The sequence below is a fragment of the Crotalus tigris genome, unplaced genomic scaffold (genome assembly GCF_016545835.1).
Source record: "Crotalus tigris isolate CLP2741 ecotype Arizona unplaced genomic scaffold, ASM1654583v1 scf7180000024450.1299024, whole genome shotgun sequence".
Classification (NCBI taxonomy): domain Eukaryota; kingdom Metazoa; phylum Chordata; class Lepidosauria; order Squamata; family Viperidae; genus Crotalus; species Crotalus tigris.
In genome coordinates this window covers 821,976-841,951 of record NW_024100619.1, presented here as the reverse complement: position 1 = coordinate 841,951, position 19,976 = coordinate 821,976, and the positions used below count along the sequence as shown (strand labels likewise).

Genomic DNA, 19,976 nt, shown 5'->3' with positions numbered 1-19,976 from the left:
TTCCGTTGCTAAGCAGCGCAGTCATTAAGTAAATTACTCATTTTACCACCTTTTTGTGCCATGTCCATTAAGCAAATCTGACTTCCCCATTGACTTTGTTTGTTAGAAGCTCCTAGAAAAGGTACAAATGGGGAATCACTTAATCCTGGGATGCTGCAGCCATCATAAATACATGCTGATTGCCAAACACCCAAATTTTGATCATTTGACTGTTGGGATGCAGTCATAAATGCAAGGACTGGTCTTAAGTTATTTTTTTCAGCACCTTTGTATGTTTGGATGGTTTTTATATGAAAGATCATATATCAAGGACTACTTGCGTTATATGTGGATTTTTTTTTACTACATTTACATTACAATTTTTATCCTTGTGTTATGTTGTTAGTAAGCTTTTATGTATTAACTGTCCGGAATCATTTTGTTGAAGTAGATATCCATACCAAGCATTTAAATCAGTGGTTCTCAACCTGTGGGTCGGGACCCCATTTGGGGTCGAATGACCATTTCACGGGGGTCGCCAAACCACGCTGTCCACCATTTTTTTCCCTTTTCCCCAGCTGTTCTACTCCCTCTTATTGGTGGCCACACCCACTTGGGGGTCACCACAACATGGGGAACTGTATTATGGGGTCACGGCATTAGAAAGATTGAGAACCACTGATTTAAATGAACATGTGTCATAAAAAACTTCCTCTCAAAAGAAAGCAGGATAAATTGCAAAGAAACTCATGTTAAAGAATTAGTGGCTTCTGGTATTCAGCATTCTTGGCTAGATTCCTCCTGGGTGTTTGCCTTTATTTTTCTTCCAATATAGTGTTACTTAATTTATCAGTGTGTGTTATTAATACTCACTTGGATGTTGTTGAATGTGATTCAATCTTTAACTTGCATGCCATTTTTTTCAGCTGAAAATTTCCCCTTATGTTTAAACAAGTTTCAACAATGTTTTAATTAGACTGAGAGGGGGGGGAGGATTGTCCAAACAGATGGAATGCAAAATTTCTACGTAACTACTGACCCATAACTGTTCACTTATTCCTCAGTAGTTATTTGTATAGTTTTGATTTACATAATGGATGAAAGAATTTTTTGAATACAAATGGAGTTAGGTTTCTTAGGCTAACAACTATAGAGAGATCAAAAATGTATTTTGTAAAGCTACTATGTCTTTTAATACATATGCAATGATTATTGGAAACCTATTTGGTGGATTGTAGCCCTGTTCTACACATAAGGAAAACTTACTCTTCTCTTATCAACAGAGAGCTACAAAGATGAGTTTTGTCTTTCTTTATTGAAGAAATAAAAATGAAAGTCAAAATATCTGATTGGCCACATGAAAATTGAAGTTAGTATCTTCTTGTTTGTTGTTAAAATTGGTGGTTATTACCAAAGACCATACAAGGCCCTTAATCTGCAACTGGGATGTAGTTCTAACATTGGGTGAAACATGGAAGATCTCTTTGCACTTTTCTTGAGCTTGCTTGCATAGTTGAATTTGCTCAGGACAGTAAATTTTATCTTAGGTGATACACATATGAGCAATGATAGAAAAAAAATCTCTTGTTCTCTTTGGTATTCACTAAGCCTTCATGGTGTACAGGTTTCTGTGCATCTTTTTCACTGTCCTTCAGCTACTTGCCCTTTTGTGTTCTTCAACTGCTAAGTATACTTGCAATATTCCCACATACCTTTGTTCCTTGATAAATAGTCTGTCAACATCACTGCATGGATGAAAGACATGATTCATTGTCATTATTTTTCTGGTCTTCTATCCAGGGCTTTTAGTTCTGCTTGAGTCCAGTCCACTGTTCCAGCTGTATATTTAATGACTGGAATTGCCCAGGTGTTAATTGATGATATTTCCTCAGCTATGTTTGGATTTTAAAATCTTCTCCCCTCTTATGATGTATTCACTTCTAACCTTCTTGACTTTATTGTGTTTGATGTTGTCAGCTTGAAGGATGCCCAGATAGAAAGCAGAACTATTTAACTGTTTTTTTGCCTCTGTCTTTACACAAAGGGAAAAAACAGACCAATCTATCAAAAATAGTGCCATAAAAAACAGGCTAGAAACACAAGCTAAGATAGGCAAGAAAATGATAAGTGAGCACCTGTCCAGCCTAGATGAGTTCAAATCACCAGGACCAGATGGATTACACCCCAAGATTCTCAAGGAACTGGCAGATGTGATCTCAGAACCATTGAACTATATTTTTCAAAGATCTTGGAGCACTGGGGAACTACCAGAGGACTGGAAAAAAGCTGATGTAGTTCCCATCTTCAAAAAAGGAAAAAAAATGGATCCAGGAAATTACAGACCTATCAGCCTGACCTCAATACCTGGGAAGATTCTGGAAAAGATAATCAAACAACGAATCAGTGAACACCTACAGGCAAACCAAGTCATTACTAAAAGCCAACATGGGTTTGTCAAAAACAGATCATGCCAGACAAATCTTATTGCATTCTTTGACCAAGTGACAAAATTAGTGGACCAGAGGAATGCTGTGGATATAATTTACTTGGACTTCAGTAAGGCATTTGATAAAGTAGATCACAACCTACTACTCGATAAGATAGAAAATGTGGGTTAGACAGTATCACCACCAGATAGATTCGTAGCTAGCTGACCGGTCGTACTCAGCGTGTGGTCCTCAATGGAACTGCATCTACATGGAGGGAAGTGTGTAGTGGGGTGCCCCATGGCTCTGTTCTCGGCCCAGTGCTCTTCAACATCTTCAACATGAAAAAAGTAAGGTTCTACATTTAGGCAAGAAAAACCAAATGTACAGGTATAGTATAGGGGGTACCTTACTCAATAGTAGTAACTGTGAGAAGGATCTCGGAGTCCTAGTGGACAATCACTTAAATATGAGCCAGTAGTGTGCTGCAGCTGCCAAAAAAGCCAACACAGTGCTGGGCTGCATTAACAGAGGGATAGAATCTGAAGTATTAATACCACTTTACAATGCCTTGGTAAGGCCACACTTGGAATACTGCATCCAGTTTTGGTCACTACGATGTAAAAAAGATACTGAGACTCTAGAAAGAGTACAGAGAAGAGCAACAAAGATGATTGGGGGACTGGAGGCTAAAATATATAAGGAACGGTTGCTGGAATTGGGTATGTCTAGTTTAACGAAGAGAAGGACAAGGGGGGACATGATAGCAGTGTTCCAATATCTCAGGGGCTGCCACAAAGAAGAGGGAGTCAAGCTATTCTCCAAGGCGCCTGAAGGCAGGACAAGAAGCAATGGATGGAAACTGATCAAGGAGAGAAGCAAATGGCAAAGAATTCTGCTTATTTAAAGGACCATACACAAGAAAAATTTATTATAGTGTGGAGAAGGTGGATAGATTATATTCAGAATAAATATGGAACTTTAAAGTTCCATTTATTTTATGATTAATTTTTTCTTGAGCTTATAATTACTATTTATAGATTCTTATAATATTTGATTTATAGTAGATTTGTTTATATTATTTTTTTTTAAGTTTAGAGAGAGTTAAGGGTAATGTATGAATTTGTTTATTGTATAGAATTTTTTTTTGTTTTAAAAATTATATATTGTGTTAGTTTTGTTTATAATAACCCTGTATTTTGCTCTAGAAAGTGGGGGGGGGTAGGGGGGAGGGGAGGGGTGGGATTAAGTATATATAGAAATATTAAAGTATGAAATAGATGGAGTAATTTAGAGGGAGGTGCCGCTCGGGTGTTTCCCCTGAACTGTATCCAAAGAGGGATAAGAGAGGAGAGGAGGGAAGGAAGGAAGTTGGATGGGAGGAAGGGATGAGGGGAGAGAGGAGAGGAGAGGAGAGGAGAGGAGAGAGGGAGTAGGGAAGTAAGGAAGGAAGGCTGAGAGGGCGGACGCAGTCGGGGGGAGATAGACGAGCGACACCTAAGGTCTTATTTTAAAGGTATTTTTTTCTTTTTTTAGTTTTATATATAATGTATGGAAAGTATTATATGTATTGAAAATTTAAATAATTTTTTTTTTTAAAAAAAGAGAGAAGCAACTTAAAACTAAGGAGAAACTCCCTGACAGTTAGAACAATTAACCAATGGAGCATCCTGCCTCCAGAAGCAGAGAATGCTCCAACACTGGAAGTTTTTAAGAAGAGACTGGACAGCCATTTGTCCGAAATGGTGTAGGGTTTCCTGCCTGAGCAGGGGGTTGGACTAGATGACCTCCAAGGTCCCTTCCAACTTTATTATTATTATCGATCATCGCACAGTCAGCCAGATGTTCAGACTGGATTTGGCATTTTGTCTACCTATCGAGTCCTTACCCAGGACCTGGGATAGGCAGATGTGGATGTTTGATGGTATTACAGATATCGTCGCAGGATGGAAGCAGTTCCTAATAAGGCCACCTTTTGCAATTGACTAATAGCGAATTTGTCAATGCCAATGGTGTTCAAGTGGTGCTCCAGTTGTTTTGGGATTGCACCCAAGGAGCCTATGACTATTGGTACTACCCTTGCTTGCTTTTGCCACAGTCTTTCTATTTCTATTTGTAGGTCTTTGTATTTTGTTATCTTCTCCAGTTCTTTCTCTTCTATTCTGCTGTCTCCAGGCACTGCCACGTCCACTATCCAGACTTTTTTGTCTTTCTTATCGACAATTGTTAAGTCTGGGGTGTTATGTTGCAGGTGCTTGTCTGTTTGAATTCTGAAGTCCCAGAGCAGTTTAATTTTATCATTTTCTATGACTTTCTCTATTTTATGATCCCACCAGTTTTTGCTTACAGGCAAATGATATTTTTTGCAGATCTTCCAATGCACCATTGTTGCTACTTTGTCATGCCGCTGCTTGTAATCAGTTTGTGCAATCTTCTTGCAACAGCTTACCAAGTGGTCCACTGTTTCTTCAGCTTCTTTGCATAGGCGGCACTTACTGTCTGTTGCTGTCTTCTCAATTTTGACTTTGTATGCATTTGTCCTTAAGGCTTGGTCTTGTGCAGCCAGAATTAGTCCCTCGGTCTCTTTCTTCAATTTTCCTGCTCTTAGCCATTGCCAGGTTTTATTATTATCTGCTTTCCCAGCTATTTTTTTCATGTATTGGCCATGTAGTGCTTTGTCTTCCCATGCCTCTATTCTGTTCTTCATTTGGTCTTTCTTGTAGGCCAGTTTGGTCTCTCCAGTAGTTAGTAAGCCTTCCTGATATACTAATTTCAGTGCATCTTCATCATTGTTCTTCAGATATTCTTCCAAAGCCATTTTTTCTTCTTCAACCATCTGATGTACTTGTAGCATTCCACGCCCACCTATTTGCCTTGGTAGATAAAGTCTATCAATGTCACTGCGTGGATGAAGGGCATGATTCATTGTCATTATTTTTCTGGTCTGCCTATCCATTGCTTTTAGTTCTGCTTGAGTCCAGTCCACTATTCCAGCTGTGTACCTAATGACTGGGATTGCCCAGGTGTTGATTGCCTTTATGGTATTTCCTCCATTGATTTTGGACTTTAAGATCTTCTTCACTCTCTTGATGTATTCACCTCTAATCTTTTTCTTGACTTCAGTGTGCTTGATATTGTCAGCTTGAAGGATACCCAAGTATTTGTAGTACTCTTCCTCATCCAGACTCTTAATGTTATTTTCGTGGGGCATCTTGATTCCTTCAGTTTTCATTATTTTTCCTTGTTTGATAGTAAGTGTGGCACATTTGTCCAAGCCAAATTCCATTACAATATCTTGGCTATATATACGGACAGTGTTGAGCAGCGATTCTATTTCAGATGATGTTTTTCCATACAGCTTCAGATCATCCATGTAAAGGAGGTGGGATAGTCTAGCAGATGTTTTTGATGTTTGATAGCCATGTCCTGAGTTATTCAGTATTGTTGACAGAGGAAACAGTGCAATAACAAATAGTAATGGTGATAATGAATCTCCTTGAAATATTCCTCTCTTGATATTAACCTCTCCCAGCTTCTCACCATTGATCTGCAACTGTGTCTTCCATTGTGCCATCGATCTTTGCACAAATTTTCTGATGTTTCTACTGACTCCTGTTATTTCTAGGCACTTTATTATCCAATCATGTGGCAGAGAGTCAAATGCCTTTTTGTAGTCAATCCATGCCACATTCAGGTTGGTCTTCCTTCTCTTGCAGTTTTCCAAGATCATTTTGTCTATTAGGAGTTGATCTTTTGTTCCTCTGCTATTGGGCGGTTTCCTTTCTGCTCAGGTGGAAAGAGATTGTTTTCAACTAGATGCTATTGTACTGCATCAGCTACCACACCAGTTAGTAATTTGAAAGTTGTTGGTAAGCAGGTAATTGGCCTGTAGTTACCTGGTGTTGCCCCTTTTGCTGGATTTTTTATTATTAGGTAGGTTTTCCCAGTTGTTAGCCACTTTTCATTTTCTCCTCCTTGTAGTATATTGTTGAACTGTTTGGCAATGAGTGGGTGTATAACAGTTAGATGTTTCAACCAAAACCCATGCAGTTCATCTTCACCTGGTGCTGACCAATTTTTGATTTTCTTTGCTCTTTTTTCTACCATTTTTGTTGTTATTACTAGTTCTTTCATTTCAACTTCTGTTTTATTTGCATCCACCTCTTTTAACCAAGCCACATCCTTGTTGTATTTCTTTGGGTTATCCCATATCTGCTTCCAGAACTGCACTGTTTCTTCCTTGTCAGGTACTGACTGATTCCTTGCAGTTTCTCCATTGATGGATTGGTAGAAATGTTTCTGATTGGATTGAAATTGGAGGTTCTGCCTATAGTTTGCAATTCAAGCTTCATATCTACTGATTCTCCTGGCTATATCTGTTATTTGTTGCTTTATTATTTCCAGTGCTTCCTTGATCTTCCTTGTTTCTAAGTGGTATTTCTTGATTAGGTATTCTTTGGTCTTCTTGTTCTTCAGCTTCTTTTCTTTCATCTGTTCTAGCTTGCTTGCATGTGATCTTAACTTGCTGATCTTATTTTCTAGTCTAACTTTCCATTTTTCTGGTGCACTGTTTGTTTGTTTTTCTTCTTTGTTGATTTTGCATCCCAGGTATTCTGTTATAACTGCAGCTGTGCTGTACATTAGTTGGTTTGTTTCTTGCAGTGAATTGGTGCTTATACTTGCTATTGCAGTATTTGCATCTTTTAATGCTTGTGCTAGCTGTTTCTTTGGAACAAGCTTCAATGCAGGTAGCCTTATTCTGTTGTTTTTGTGCTGTTCTAGATGCTCAGTTATTCTTTGTTTCAATTCTTTTATTTCTTTAGTTAGAGGGTTTTGTTCTTCCTGAGGAAGAGGTGCCTGGTTTCCAAATGAGAACAGTTGTATATCTCTGCTGGATTCCTTCACTGTCAACTCCCCCTGGTTTGCCTCTACATTCTGAATTACTTCTTTGCAGTTCATCCAATTCTGTTTCTGTGAATACTTTATTTCGTGTTATAAATCGGCGTTGATCTGCTAGTCTCTGTTCTGTTATTTCTGATTCTGGATGTTGTTCTTTCCAGAACTGGTGCATTCATTTTAGATATCCTGTTCTTGTTGGACTTGATTTGTAGTAACAGATCATTATTTCTTTGTTTTCCATCACTGTGTATCTGCGACGGGTAAACACCTTTTCTTCCAGTAGTTCTGCAGCTGCTGGCCCTGGTTGCTCAGCCAACAGTCCTGAGTCCTGTAACCCATTTTTCACCAGATATCCAGGAACTCCAATATCTAGCGCGGACCTTGTTAACCCGGGCGACGTCCGAGCCGGTATGGCATTCTGAAATTTACGTCTCACCATATTTTTTATGGGAGAGACACTCTTTGTCTGACTCCTCTGATGAGACCTGTCCAGTATGGTTGAACCTCTGGCATAGCTCTCATCTTCCTCAGAGTACACAAGCCCCACAACCACGTCAAGGTAGTGCCTCACTGGGGGATGATGACTATTATTATTATTATTATTATTATTATTATTATTATTATTGTTGTTGTTTTGTTGTTATCTTCATCCAGAACTCTTGTTGTTTCTTTAGGGCATCTTGATTCCTTCAGCTTTCACTAGTTTTCCCTGTTTGATGGTGACACATTTGTCCTGTCCAAACTCCATTGCAATACCCTGGCTGTAACTATGGAGAATGATGAGCAATAATTCTATTTTAGATGGTATTCTCCATACTTCAGATTGTGGAAAGAAGGTGGGATTGCCTGCCAGATGTTTTTGACATTTGATAGCCATGCCTGACTTGTTCAGTATTGTTGACAGAGGAATCAATGCAATGGCAAATAGTAATGGTGATAGTGAGTCTGCTTGAAATATTTCTCTCTTGATATTAACCTTTTCCACTCTGTCAACATTGACCAGTGACAGTGTCTTCCATCATGCCATTTATCTTTGCACAAGGTTTCTGATATTTCTATGGACTCCTGTTAGTTTTAGGTAATTGATTATCCAATCATGTAGCAGAGAGGCAAATGCCTCCTTGTAATCAATCCACTCAAGTTGATCTTCTTTCTCTTGCAGTTTTCCATAATCATCTTGTCAATTAGAAGCTGATATTCTGTTCTTCTGATGTTTGGGTGCTTTCCGTTATGTTCATGTAGAAAGGGCTTGTTTTTAAGTGGATGTTGGACTGCATCAATTACCACATTAGTCAGTAATGTGAAAGTTGTTGGTAAGCAAGTAATTGGCCTATAGTTGTCTGATGCTGTCCCTTTTGTTGGACCTTTTATTATCAAATACGTTTTGCCAGATGTTAGCCACTCTTCAATTTCACCTTCTTGCAATATGTCATAAAACTGGCAATGAGTGGGTGTAGACCAGTCAAATGTTTCAAGCAAAAACCATGCTGTCCCAATTCTTGAACTTGCTTGGCACCATTTCTACTGTTATTACAAGTTCTCATTTCACCTTCTGTTTTTTTAATTCTTAGCTACCTTTTTTAGTCAAGCTGCATTCTTGTTGTATTTATTTCGGTAGTTCCATATCTACATTTAGAATTGCATTGTTGCTTCTTTGTCAAGTGTTGACTGATTCATTACAGTCTCACCAATGATAGATTGGTAGAAATGTTTCTGATTTGGCTGAAATTACAAGGTTTTTTTGTAGTGTGCAATTTAAGCTTCATATCTGCTGATTTTCTTGACTATGCCTGTTATTTGCTGTTTATTATTGCCAGTGTTTCCTTGATTTTTTTGGTCTTTAATTATTTATTGATTATTATTATATATACCCCCTTCTTTGCCATGAAAACCCCATGGACAGTACTAAAAGGAAAAAAGATATGACGCTGGAAGATGAGCCCCTCAGGTTGGAAGGTGTCCAATATGCTACTGGGGAAGAGCAGAGGGCTAGTACTAGTAGCGCCAGAAAGAATGAAGCGACTGGGCCAAAGCCGAAAGGACGCTCAGCTGTGGATATATCTGGTGGTGAAAGGAAAGTCCGATGCTGTAAAGATTTTTTCTCCATAGGAACCTGGAATGTAAGATCCATGAATCAAGGCAAGCTAGACGTAGTCAAAAAAGAGATGACAAGACTGAACATTGACATCTTAGGAATCAGCGAACTTAAATGGACAGGAATGGGTGAATTTAATTCAGATGACCATCAGGTATACTACTGTGGGCAAGAATCCCTCAGAAGAAATGGAGTAGCCTTCATAGTCAATAAAAGAATAGGAAAAGCAATACTGGGATACAATCCCCAAAATGACAGAATGATCCAATTCGAATCCAAGGCAAACCATTCAATATCACAGTAGTCCAAATCTATGCCCCAACCACTGGTGCTGAAGAGGATGAAATTGACCGGTTCTATGAAGCCCTACAGCACCTTATAGAATTAACACCAAAAAATGATGTCCTTATCATCATGGGGGATTGGAATGCTAAGGTAGGAAGCCAAAAGATAACCGGAATAACAGGCAAGTTTGGCCTTGGAGTACAAAATGAAGCAGGGCACAGGCTAATAGAATTTTGTCAAGAGAATACGATGGTCATAACAAACACTCTTTTCCAACAACCCAAGAGACGGCTCTACACATGGACATCACCAGACGGTCAACATAGAAATCAGATTGACTATGTGCTCTGCAGCCAAAGATGGAGAAGCTCTATACAGTCAGTAAAAACAAGACCAGGAGCTGACTGTGGCTCAGATCATGAGCTTCTCGTTGCAAAATTTAGGCTTAAATTGAAAAAAAGTAGAGAAAAGCACTAGGCCACTCAGGTATGAACTAAATCATATTCCTGATGAATATACAGTAGAGGTGACAAATAGATTTAAGAAACTGGATCTGATAGACAGAGTGCCTGAAGAACTATGGATGGAAGTTCGCAACATTGTACAAGAGGTAGCAACTAAAACCATCCCAAAGAAAAAGAAATGCAAGAAAGCAAAATGGCTTTCTGAGGAAGCTTTGCAAATAGCTGAGGAAAGAAGGGAAGCGAAAGGCAAAGGAGAAAGAGAAAGATACACCCAATTGAATGCAGAATTCCAGAGAGTAGCTAGAAGAGATAAGAATGCCTTCTTAAATGAACAGTGCAAAGAAATAGAAGAAAACAACAGAATAGGGAGGACCAGAGATCTCTTCAAGAAAATTGGAGATATGAAGGGAACGTTTCATGCAAAGATGGGCATGATAAAGGACCAAAATGGCAGAGACCTAACAGAGGCAAAAGAGATTAAGAAGAGATGGCAAAACTACACAGAAGAACTATACAAGAATGAGCTTAACATCCCAGATAACCACAATGAGATGGTCACTGACCTCGAACCAGACATCCTAGAATGTGAAGTGAAATGGGCCTTAGAAAATCTGAGCAACAACAAAGCTAGTGGAGGTGACAGTATTCCAGCTGAGCTATTCAAAATCTTAAAAGACGATGCAGTAAAAGTGCTACACTCAATTTGCCAGCAAATTTGGAAAACTCAACAGTGGCCACAGGATTGGAAAAGGTCAGTTTACATTCCAATTCCAAAGAAAGGCAATGCCAAAGAATGTTCAAACTATCGCACCATTGCACTCATTTCACATGCTAGTAAAGTTATGCTTAAAATCCTACAAGCTAGACTCCAGCAGTATGTGGATCGAGAACTACCAGAAGTACAGGCAGGATTTCGAAGAGGCAGAGGAACTAGAGATCAAATTGCCAACATACGCTGGATCATGGAGAAAGCTAGGGAGTTCCAGAAAAACATCTACTTCTGCTTCATTGACTATGCAAAAGCCTTTGATTGTGTGGATCACAACAAATTGTGGCAAGTTCTTAAAGAGATGGGAGTACCAGACCATCTCATTTGTCTCTTGAGAAACCTATATGCGGGTCAAGAAGCAACAGTGAGAACCGAACACGGAACCACGGATTGGTTCAAAATTGGAAAAGGAGTCCGGCAAGGCTGTATACTGTCGCCCTGCCTATTTAACTTATATGCAGAGCACATCATGAGAAAGGCAGGGCTAGATGAATCAAAAGTTGGAATTAAGATTGCCGGGAGAAATATCAACAACCTAAGATATGCAGATGATACCACTCTAATGACAGAAAGTGAAGAGGAACTAAAGAGCCTCTTGATGCGGGTGAAGAAGGAGAGTGCAAAAGTTGGCTTGAAACTCAACATTAAGAAAACCAAAATCATGGCATCCTCTCAATTCCTGGCAAATAGATGGGGAAGAAATGGAGGTAGTGACAGATTTTATTTTTCTGGGCTCAAAGATCACCTCAGATGGGGACTGCAGCCAAGAAATTAAAAGACGCTTGCTCCTGGGGAGGAAAGCTATGGCAAATCTAGACAGCATTCTAAAAAGCAGAGACATCACCCTGCCAACAAAAGTGCGTATAGTCCAGGCCATGGTTTTCCCAGTTGCAATGTATGGCTGTGAAAGTTGGACCATAAGAAAGGCTGAGCGCCAAAGAATTGAGGCCTTTGAACTATGGTGCTGGAGAAGACTCCTGCGAGTCCCTTGGACTGCAAGGCGTTCAAACCGGTCAGTCCTAGAAGAGATCAACCCTGACTGCTCTTTAGAAGGCCAGATCCTGAAGTTGAAACTCAAATACTTTGGCCACCTAATGAGAAGGAAGGACTCACTGGAGAAGGGCCTAATGCTGGGAAAGATTGAGGGCAATAGAAGAAGGGGACGACAGAGAATGAGATGGCTGGATGGAGTCACTGAAGCAGTAGGTGTGAATTTAAATGGACTCCAGAAGATGGTAGAGGATAGGAAGACCTGGAGGAACGTTGTCCATGGGGTCGCGATGGGTCGGACACGACTTCGCAATTAACAACAATAACATTATATATACACACACAAAAGGAAGTCACAGCTGCCGGTTGTTTAACCTGTGTTGGCCTTCTTATGCATCAGGTTCTTCCCTAGAACCTAGGATGCTGTAATGTACTGACATAGTATATATGTCAATTATTATATACACAACAACATGAAATCATAGCTGCCAGATCTTTAGCTGGTATTGGCCTTCATTTGCATCCAGTTCTTCCTGAGAATCTAGGATGTTATAATGTATGCAGATCCATGCAGTGTGGTCTTTTGTAACTGTCAGATGGAAATTTTGTTAATGTGCAGATGTTTGAAGTGCCATACAAGGTTTTTTAGTATGGCTCTCCATGTAATTGTTATTATTATTGATATTCTGTGAGTCCTTTTCAAATGTAAACTGGGAGTTGGTTTTAATAAGAGAGTCATTAGAGGTAAATTACAGTCTAAGGCTGTACATGGTTTGTGAACCACCATCAGCCATGTTTTGAGTTGCAATAAATTGCAAATATACCAAAGCCCAGAGGGGGAAAAATGATGATTAGATATTGGGTAGACTAAAAATTATATTCAGAGAAAATAAGCAAGTAGCGTAGATACACTCACCAGAGCACAAGGGACAATTGACAGAAATCAATAACAGCTAGAGGGTCCAATCTGAAACATTACTTTTAATACAGTGAATATCTTTGATCACTGTTGGTTTGAGATTAAATATTTTTATTACCAATCTGTATGGCCAAATTGCAAGTTATTCCTAATATGACTGAGACTGTTTTACCTTAATTGGTGATAATTGGTTGCTTGATGTAGGCTGGACCACTGACTAGGTGAGTTCTATACAATGGATGTTATGATAATGAAGGATATTCAAGGTTTTTTTTTTCTGTGATGGTACTATTTAGTTGAAATCCCACTATCCTCACTTTTGGAAATATTAAACTACTAATCACATCAGTGTACTGTTGTACTTTTCAAAAAGAATTGTGGTTACAGTGATATACAGTGAAGTATACATTCTTTAGTTTATTCTCCTTTGGTGTAATCATGTGAAATGAGTTTGGAACTTGAGACTGAAAGACATCATTTTGCTAGAGTCCCTGACACAGTAAGCATTTGGATGACTCAAGAGTGGTATCCAGAGCTAAGATGGAACTCCACTGCTATGATTTGCTGTGGTTTCTCATCAACCTAGAATTAATGGCCTGGGAAGCTTGGATTTGTGAGGCAAACTACTATTTAACTACTAGCCTTATTCTATCTCTTTTGCTCTTTGTAGTTCCCAAGAGGGTGATGCTTATAAGAGATTTTTTATCAAATATTTTAAAGAAATGTGGAGTACAGGAACAGTATTAGTTTTCTAGGGTGAAAAAAAGGAGTGTAATGCATGTTTTTAAATGATGAAGCCTGACCTTATCCTGTCAGGGGATAGCAAAATGACAAATTGTCTAATCAGCCAGGTTATCCAGTCATGACCGTACTGAAAATGAAGGTTTCTCCAATGGCTAACGATGGAGCATGGATGCTTGTTGCCCACATATAAAACAGATTGATAGTTATGTTTAATCACATGCTAGATTCCTCTTCTTCCATCATTTCCAACAGTAGGCACAAAAACAAACAAATGAGTAATTCCTTTCAGTTATTTTTTTATTTCTCTTTGCCTGTTTATTTACTGATGACCTATGTAATCCTGTTTGAGTTTCTAAAAGCATTTCTTTAGAAATTCTTTGTGTCAAATACCTTTGATTTTAGCATATATTCACGGATAACTTGGTAGTAAAAGATTTGAAAGAAAACAAATTAGCCTTCAAGTTGAATTTGTAATTCATTATTAAGTCAAATAAATCAAAGTTCTGGTACAAGTATAGTAAAATATATCCAGATGACCAATCTTTCTATCTTGAAACACTCTCAATTCTAATTTAAACTCCACATATTCCATATTGTTATGATCATTTTCCACTATTCTGACCATTTCAGATCATTTTGGAGATCTGGATGCTATGTAGATCAGAGAACCAACATTTTCCCTTATTTTGGCTAACAATCAAAATAGAAAAATGCCAATTAATCAGTTCTACTTCACTAGAAATTAACTGCTTTTCTAGGCTCCCAACAATGAACTACCTACAAGGAAAACTTTGGGCAATAGAGTGGTTGCATTTCACAAAGACTGAGAAGAACATGTTCAGCAGGCACCTCACCATTCTCACAAGGAAAGTCTTACACAACTGCAAAAGGGATAGAGTGGCAGTAGCTCAGCACTAAATATGCTGATAAGGACTGGGAGCAACAACATTGGGACAAAGGCAAAAGCTCAAGAGTGGAGGCAAAACTATATCAATGAAGCCAATGGGTATAACCAGTCATAATCTCGGATTCTTCTACACCAGTATGCTGAACATGGGAAACAAACAGGAAAAAATTGGAAATCTTAATGACAAATATATCTTAGGCATCACTGAATCTCATTCAAACAATAAGGCAGAAGCAATTACATCAAATTTATCATTAAATAGTAAATTTATATGAGCACTTTGCAGAATGTATAACTAAGGATATTTCTAAATAGAGGGCTTCTAGTAGTTTCACTCAAAATCCTCCTTAAGGGATTTTCTGTGAAAAAAATAATAGAAGAGTAATGGGAAAAGCTGGGGGCATTAGAAATGAAAGATAATATTGCCTGAATCCCTGTAAAAGTCCATGAATGAGGCAGGATTATTGAATATTGAATTATTGAATAAGTCATTTGACAGCATCTTAAGTCTTTCAAATAGCCACAGAGAATCAAAGCAGAATATATTTTACTAGCACAGAGTTATTCTGAATGATGCATGTTTTGTGATTTAGTTTGAAACATCTAACAACATAAGGACTTAGTAGAAGCTGAAGCCCATTTTGGAAAATATTTGTATTTACTTAAAGTGAGATTACATGAGAATATTGAAATAGTTATTACTTACCCATTAGGAAATCTCTATCATACATTTAATCTGAAGCTAATTTTTAAAAAAAAAATCAGTGCTCATTCTTAAAGGTAAAGTCTTAAGTAAGTGCTAGCTACAGTGCAGAATACTTGGAATCACAGAACTAATATTTTTTTTTTTTTTGCATTTCTGAAAATAATATAGAAAAAGTTTCCATGTCTGGACTTCTTAATTTAAATAAGTGGCCTTCTTGCCATCTATTGGTCATCTGGATTTTTGCTACCATATTGTAGATAGCCAAACTAACAGTGCATTGAAAAAGGTATTAAAGTCTGTGGAGAATCATAATGCAAAGCCCCAATTTTAGACTTTGTTTTTAAAACAGTTTCCAAATGAAAAAGTAACATCCCATCCAGTGCGAGAAGACTGGAAAGAACAGCAGGAAGAACAATTAAGGGAATCTGGATTGGCTATTTGTGAAATCTCCAAACAAGAATGAGATTGGGCTAATTTCTGATTCTGTGTAGTTTTTTTTTCCTTTTTGGTTTTACAATACTAACATTAACAAATGAAAATAAGATTAGTGGAAAAACAACATCCAAATTTTATTAAGCTTCAGTAATAACGAATAACGCTAATGCTTTTACAAAGGAGAAGAAGATTGAGAAGAATTTCCCTCTAGTAACGTTTTCATCTTATTTTTGCTTTGGCTATGAGTGGTTATTGGAGAAGTATTTTGAGAGGGCCATTCCGGATTTTGCATGAATATTGATAAATGACAATTACCGCGCCTCTTCCTCTTCCATTGCCTGAGGCTATGTCTACTGGGCTATGCAAGTTGCATACATAGTAATTTTGTATAAGGGTTTCTATGTGAGGGCAACGAATGAGAGCTTTATTTGCATCTTTCCCATTAAAAGGAAAGACATTATTGAAAAACTGTATGTTAGGAAGCTATAGCAGTGGAACAAAAATAGCTAATCACGATTCTGCAAATTTTAAGTTCTAGGGTACTCTCTGTTTACATATATAAATTTTGGAAAAAGATCATTTCAGTTTTGAGCAATAAGCTTTAGATAGTCTCAAATTATCAAACAATGCTTAGAAACAGCATGATTGCAGCTGTACCAAACAAACTGTTAATGCACATGCATTCCAGATTTTTTTCTGTTTCTCAAGTCTCAATATTCTGCAGAAATGTGTACATTGACTTCAAGATGGTTTATCCTTTTTGAACTATGCCAAGAATCCAATTTTTCCATGTTGGGCAAGCAGAGTCTTTGAATTGTGATAGCCCCACAGATAACAGAAAGATGTTTCTATAGATAAAAGTAAGATGGCAGCAAAGCTGAAGAGATGGGAAATGGTCATCTTTGTTGAAAGCAGAATGGGAAGGAAGCATGAGGAAGAGATGAATGCTTTAGCTTTGTAATAGAGCCTACAGAAAGCTTAAATTATTGCTATATAGGCTAAGGATCATCATGTATTAGAAATAAGGACTGTCTAGAAGCTGTTTAATTTTTATTTGTCAACGAAGCAACTGTTGGGTAAGGTCAAAATAGAATTTGTGCTCCCTTTGGATTTTTACCTGACTTCTAGTGGCTGAAAAGGCTGAAAAAAGTAGACCTTCTTTCCCTTCCAACTGCTTTCTCATACATTTCCTCCACACAGACTAAATATATATAGTATATTACATATATGTAAATCTCCTTTGAAACCCATGCTTCGTTTTGAATTTATAAAGTATTCTTTACTTTAGTATTTATGGAAGTGGGATGCATATTATTAACTGCACTCTAGATAAGGCTGAAATAGGCTTTCTTATTTGTTTTATGCTTCACTTTTCCTTTTCAATCTTCTTTCTTGGCATGTATGCTCTGCATGAAGCATTTTGGCTTCTTGTTCACTCAAGTCGCTGCCTTATTTAATCATGTTTTCAGCCAATATGGAGAAGGGCTCTGGAGTATTTCAGCCTGTAGAACATTAAAAGGGCATTATGTCCTCCATTCACCTGCAGAGTAAGGTGACACTGATCATGTAAAACATAGAATCAGAGGGATCAGCTGGAAATGAACCAAATAAAGTTCATGTATTGCTCCATTAGTTTTTTGCTTTCTTTGATACAAGGTGAGATTTGGGAGGATTGCATTTTAATTAGATTATCCAAGCTGCTGGACCTATGGCTTATAGTCATTGCTCTGCATGCCTCTCTGCTGACAGCTCAGATGCTCAATACATGGGGATTGAGACCATTACATCTTGTATCAAGCTGAACTTACCTTATAGCATTTCAGATAAACAAATAACCTAGATACCTGCATTACACACCCAAATTGTGCTTTCTGCTGTGATAACATCTGGAAATTAGTATATTGCAATCTTAGTCTGGAGAAAATTGTTCCCATGTCCTCTGTTTTAGTATTATACCAGTGCAAAACTTTAAATGCATTAAACTGGCATGTATCTAAAGTGATGGTCACTCATTTGTTCTTGTAGTCTCCATTATCTATTCTCCTGCTTCTACAGTAAAGTGTTAATTCATCTTCTTCCTCCTCCCTTTTCCAAATATAATTTGTGGTCCACAAAGAAATAATAAGGAGAAAATACAAAAGATGCTTATATATAAAGAGACAGAACTGCTCTCTAAGCAGACATAATTCTCTCATGTCAGCAGGAAGACTCAAGCAAGGACTTCTTGGGAATTTCTTACAGGGTGACTAATAGTGTTTCATTGTTAGGATTGAATTGAGCTCTATTCTGAATAAAATATGCCACTTCTGAATAAACCATCCCTCATTCCTACCATGTTGAATAATTTCCACATAATCTTAATCATTACTTTTAAAAGAAGATTGTGGAGACCATGCTGGAGCGTCAGTTGCAGAGTGTCATAACTGAAGTAAATTATCTGTTTCAGCCAGGCTTAGTGAGCTATGGAAATCATATGTTTGGTTCTTGTGCATGAGTTTTGTCATGCTTCTCCTAGATCTCCTCAGTGGTGTTCGGTACCACCAGTTCCTAAAGTGCCTGCAAGAGTTGCTGGTGGGTGCCCCTGTTTTGGATTGGTTCTACCCCTTTCTAAGCAAATAGTTCTCAATAGTAATGAAGGAGGATCTGGAGTCTATCTGGGCTCCACTTGGAAACTTCAATTGGTATAGAATGACTGCCTGAATGTAGGCAGATAAGAGTTGCTTAAGCACTGGTAGCTACGTATATTATGAACACAACAGACTCCAAATGGCCCGACTCTCTACTACCTTTGGAACTATTTTCTCCAGGGAGAATCTACCTGTCTTTGTGTTCAATCAAGCTGAGTATGCTATGGATATCCCCTCCCATAGGTTAAAAAGTTGGCAGCTGAGATTTAGTAGTCCTCAGTAGTCAACCCATCCTTGTGGAAAAATCTTCCTCCAGAAATTAGTATTCATGAAAGTAGTGAAAAGTATTTGAGGCTTACATTGCTGACTTCTGGACCATGTTTTCCCAGATATACTTAGTCTGTAATTTTAATTTTTAATTCTAACTCAGTGCTTAAATCTATTTAATTTTAAGTATTCAAATTTTATCCAACGTTTCATTTGCTTACTGTTCTATTTGAGTAGTCTGTTGTGAGGACTGACAGTTGTCCAGAGTCTTTTAAACAGGATGGGATATCAATCATTTAATAAATAGAGAAAACCAAACTAGGAGAAATAGAGCAAACCAATAATATCTAGATTATTCCAAAGTTGCGAAGGGAGAGAACATTGAACAGTCCTTCTACAAAAGCAAGCTTTGAAACAAAAGTACCCATTCATGATTCATTTTAAATAACAACTTAGTGTTTATTATCTCATTTGAATGATTACAGAATACATAAATGCTGGGGGAGGGGGAGCAGTAAGCATTGCTCAGTAGGGAGCAGTAATGAGCCATGGTGGCACAGTAATTAGAATGCAGCACAGCAGGCTAAATCTGCCAACTGCCAGCAGTTCAATTCTCACCTGCTCAAGGTTGACTTAGCCTTCCATCCTTCTGAGATCAGTAAAAGGAGGGCCCAGATTGCTTAGAGAGGGCTATAAAGCACTATGAAGTGGTATATAAGTCTAATTGCTATTGCAGAGGGGGGCACCATCTTTTTTAGCTTCTCCTTTTTAATTAATAGAAGGAGGACCTAACTGACTTGAGTGGTTGAAACCAGAACAGATAGTTTGTGTAGAACAAGATAAATAGAGATGAGATGAAGTATTCAGTCCAACTTTCTCAATTTCTCATTTATTTTTTTGTTTAGACTCAGGCTGCCAAATGAAAAGGCTCAATATGTTTAATCAACTTTTATGAAATATCTGAATTACAAATTCTCCCCAATGTTTCTGCTATAACAAATTTGAGACTGATTTAATTAAAAACTCATTATTATTCCAAACAAACAAGGGAGCAAAAAGAGAAAGATACTTCTTTAAAAAAAGTTGATTTCTTTTACTTCCATTAGACACTTTTCCCATCAATAAGAGCAACTGCTTCTTCAAAATCACAAATTAGTATTTTGCACTCTTTAAAATTTAAAAATAGCATGACTTCCCTAATTTTTCAAAATGGACAAATGTAATTGCAATTAGTAATGGCTTATTTTGAAAGGAAATGAGCTGTGATACTTTACTGTATGCAAAGAGAAGCAATTGCTTTGAATTAACATCTTTTTGTTCCCCTCTTCACAGCCACAGGGATTTAAAACCAGAAAACCTACTACTGGATGAAAAGAACAACATCCGAATAGCAGACTTTGGGATGGCATCATTGCAAGTTGGGGACAGTTTACTTGAAACAAGCTGTGGGTAAGTTATATTAAG

General features: G+C 37.8%; 1 protein-coding gene across 14 annotated transcripts in view; it reads left to right on the top strand.

Annotated features, from left to right (window-relative positions):
• Nucleotides 1–19,976, top strand: part of BRSK2 (BR serine/threonine kinase 2) — a 255,960-nt gene that overhangs the window by 107,916 nt on the left and 128,068 nt on the right. For all 14 annotated transcript variants that reach the window (XM_039332151.1, XM_039332150.1, XM_039332144.1 and 11 more), the window contains exon 5: nucleotides 19,845–19,961. In XM_039332151.1, coding sequence (XP_039188085.1) covers nucleotides 19,845–19,961 — 117 coding nt within the window. The remainder of the gene's footprint in view (nucleotides 1–19,844; nucleotides 19,962–19,976) is intronic.